The sequence below is a fragment of the Capsicum annuum genome, chromosome 4 (genome assembly GCF_002878395.1).
Source record: "Capsicum annuum cultivar UCD-10X-F1 chromosome 4, UCD10Xv1.1, whole genome shotgun sequence".
Lineage (NCBI taxonomy): Eukaryota > Viridiplantae > Streptophyta > Magnoliopsida > Solanales > Solanaceae > Capsicum > Capsicum annuum.
Window position 1 is genome coordinate 189,940,541 of NC_061114.1, and position 2,999 is coordinate 189,943,539.

The window sequence follows — 2,999 nt, forward strand, 5'->3', positions numbered from 1 at the left end:
CTATATTTATGATGTATAATACTCCATCATACATTCATTCGAATGTATAATAAAAATGTAACAATTTAATTATGATATTTTTATTTAAATTATAGATTTTATACGTATGTTAATAAATTGACAACATATTTTAAAATGTAACTGTAGCTATGTGTTACATTGTCGTGTCAAAGATTGCAAATAGGTCCTGAAGGCGTATTCGATGAATCATTTGGAAATCTTTGTGATAAAGACATTTGATTCGGAGCATAGTTGCAGCTTGAGTGATAGAGTACTGAATAATTTGGTTGCAACAGCAGCTTTTGTCAGTGAGTTTACTGCACCAAAGTTAATTAATTACAAGAGAATACACACACCAGCGGACATAATTGAAGAGATGAAGGCCATCTACGGTGTTGATATTAACTACATGATGGCTTGACGGACAAATGAAAAGGCAATTGCGATGCTTAGAGGTGGACCAATTGATGGATATCGAAAAATGCCCCGTTATATATATATGTTGAACCAGGTATATCCTGGATCATACATTCGGATGCATAAGGCATTAGATAACGAGTTTAAATACTTGTTTATTGCTTTACATATCATGATAAGGGGGTTCGAATTTTGTCGTCCAGTAGTAGTTGTAGATGGTGCACATGGGTCATATCAAGGAACGTTTGTATCGGCGAGCACTCTTGATGGTGCAGGTATCATATTTTGAAATTTTTACTTTTGGTATTTCAGCATTGTGCATGCATTCTAGTTGATTATATGTTGCTCTTGTATGTATAATAAAATTTGAACTTGCTTAATGAGTACACATAGTACCAATATATGCCTTTTATTTTGTGTTATTGATTTTTTCTATAGAGTAGATGCTAGTTTCTGTTTAAACAACCTTAGAAATTGCATTTTCATTTTAAAATTGAATAAAATCTAAGTAGATTTTGCTTTGTGTGCTATGTGTATGATTAGCTATTATACGTTATGGTGTATGTATGATGTTGTAAAATATCCATACTTTCTTATCAATTTTACATTTAATGTCTGATACATTTACTAATAATTAAATGTATAATTTCCTAACAATATGTTTACAATGTATGATGTATTATTATACGTTATTGAAATGTGTGGTGTTATATATTTTAGTTGTTTTCAATTAAGCGATAAAGGTTGGACAACATGTATGATGTCATGTATTACCTAAATGTAAAATAATTAGAGACCTGTTCAATGGTGGACATATATTATAGAATTGCTGGGTTTTTTTTGTTTAGGATGAATTCTTTCATTAGCTTACGGTGTTGTGGATTCGAAAAATGACAATTCGTGGACTTGGTTTTTTCATCAATTTAGAGAAGCATTTGAAGAACGGAACAACATATGTATTGTATCGGATCGAAACGAGAGTATCATAAAAGATGTGAGCATTGTTTATCCTAATGTCCCCCATCTTGCATGTATTTGGCATTTATGAAAAAATGTTTGTAAATATTTTAGAAAAAGCAAAGATAGACTTAGTGACCTTTATTACTCCATGGCTAAAGCGTATAGAAAAGAAGATTTTGATTACATTATGTCAAAGGTTGGAAAAGTTGATCCAAGGGTTAAGGAATATCTGGAAAAAATTAGATATGATAAATGGTCTCGATGTCACTCCCCTGTTAATGGAGGTAGAATGATGACCTCTAATATAGCTGAATGTATTAACGGTTGTTTGGTAAAGGCTAGAGTACTTCCTATTTTAGGTTTCCTCGAAGAAGTTAGGATTCTATTTGTTGCATGGAATTGTAAGAACAGTGAAACTGCATCTTATACAAACACAACGCTTGGGAGAAGATTTCAAGAAATACTAACTGATAATGGGGTTAAATTGTTGCAGATGACGGTATGTATTATGATAGTTGAATCTACTTTATATTTGTTATTAATTTGTATATTTTTAATTGTATAAAATTAATCATTGCTAATAGGTTAAGGCAGTTGGTAGTTATCTGTACAATGTGTATGAATCAGGAAGGAGGTACATTGTTGATATTGATGCACGTGTAACTGTTGCCGGTATCAAATTGATGAAATTTTATGTACACACGCAATTGTGGCTTTGAAGAGTATAAATATTGATGTAAAAGAGTATGAGTGTTACTGTTCAGAATTGTACAGGCCAAACACCATTGTAAAGACATATGAACTCCCCATAATTCCTATGCCAGATATGAAAGATTGGATTGTTTCAGATTTTGTTGATGCCGATGAAGTTTTGCCACTCAAATACAGAAGACCTCCTGGGAGGACAAAGAAAGGAAGACATTTGAAATCTAGTGAATCATTTACAAGTTCAAACCATTGTGGTAAATGCGGGCTTGCAGGTCACAACCGTAGGACGTGCGGTTTCTTCCCAAAAGAAAGTTGAAGATTTTATTTTGTTTTTCTAAATGCTAATTGTTCATTTGGACATAACTATAGAACATTATTTTATTTTATTTTTTGTTGATTTGATTGTTGAAGTTTATTTTATGTTTTTATTTGTTAGATGATATTTAATTATTACGTAATTTATGATATTTTGACAACAAAGTAATACAATTTTGAATTATTATATTTTGTGACTTCACTGCTCATTATTGTAACATAGTAATATGTAGTTATAATGTATAATACATTTGACATCAACATATCTTATATATATCATGTATGCTATACTATTATACGTTGACAACATGTATAATATTAAAGTAAATGCTTTTAAAAAGCATAAGAACTACCAAAATATAAAGCAAACAAATTTGTGTGAAGAGTATGAATTATACATTAAGATGTATGTACGATATTAAAAAATACTCTTGTTTTCTTATCAGTATTATGTCCAATGGCTGATATATTAAGTTTGTTTACAATTTACGATCTACTATTAATTCTTCTTAAATTATTTTGAATACCGCAGTTGTTTTCAATTAAGCAACGAAAGAGGTTCAACATGTATGATGTTATCTAATAAATTCATCAAAAAT

At 30.4% G+C, this 2,999-nt stretch overlaps 1 protein-coding gene across 1 annotated transcript; it reads left to right on the forward strand.

Moving 5' to 3' along the window:
- The first annotated feature begins 1,525 nt into the window (after nucleotides 1-1,525).
- LOC107868765 lies at nucleotides 1,526-2,401 on the forward strand. Its single transcript, XM_016715413.1, has 3 exons — nucleotides 1,526-1,876; nucleotides 1,962-2,049; nucleotides 2,142-2,401. Exons 1-3 carry the CDS (start codon nucleotides 1,526-1,528, stop codon nucleotides 2,399-2,401), a joined length of 699 nt encoding a protein of 232 aa, XP_016570899.1.
- The last annotated feature ends 598 nt before the right edge of the window (nucleotides 2,402-2,999 follow it).

What these genes read in the sequence shown, in the direction of transcription:
- LOC107868765 (XM_016715413.1), top strand. Translation starts at nt 1,526, where the DNA reads ATGGCTAAAGCGTATAGAAAAGAAGATTTTGATTACATTATGTCAAAG. An exon ending in TTAAATTGTTGCAGATGACG is followed by an intron (nt 1,877 to 1,961) that starts GTATGTATTATG and finishes CATTGCTAATAG; the next exon opens with GTTAAGGCAGTTGGTAGTTA. An exon ending in TGCACGTGTAACTGTTGCCG is followed by an intron (nt 2,050 to 2,141) that starts GTATCAAATTGA and finishes GTTACTGTTCAG; the next exon opens with AATTGTACAGGCCAAACACC.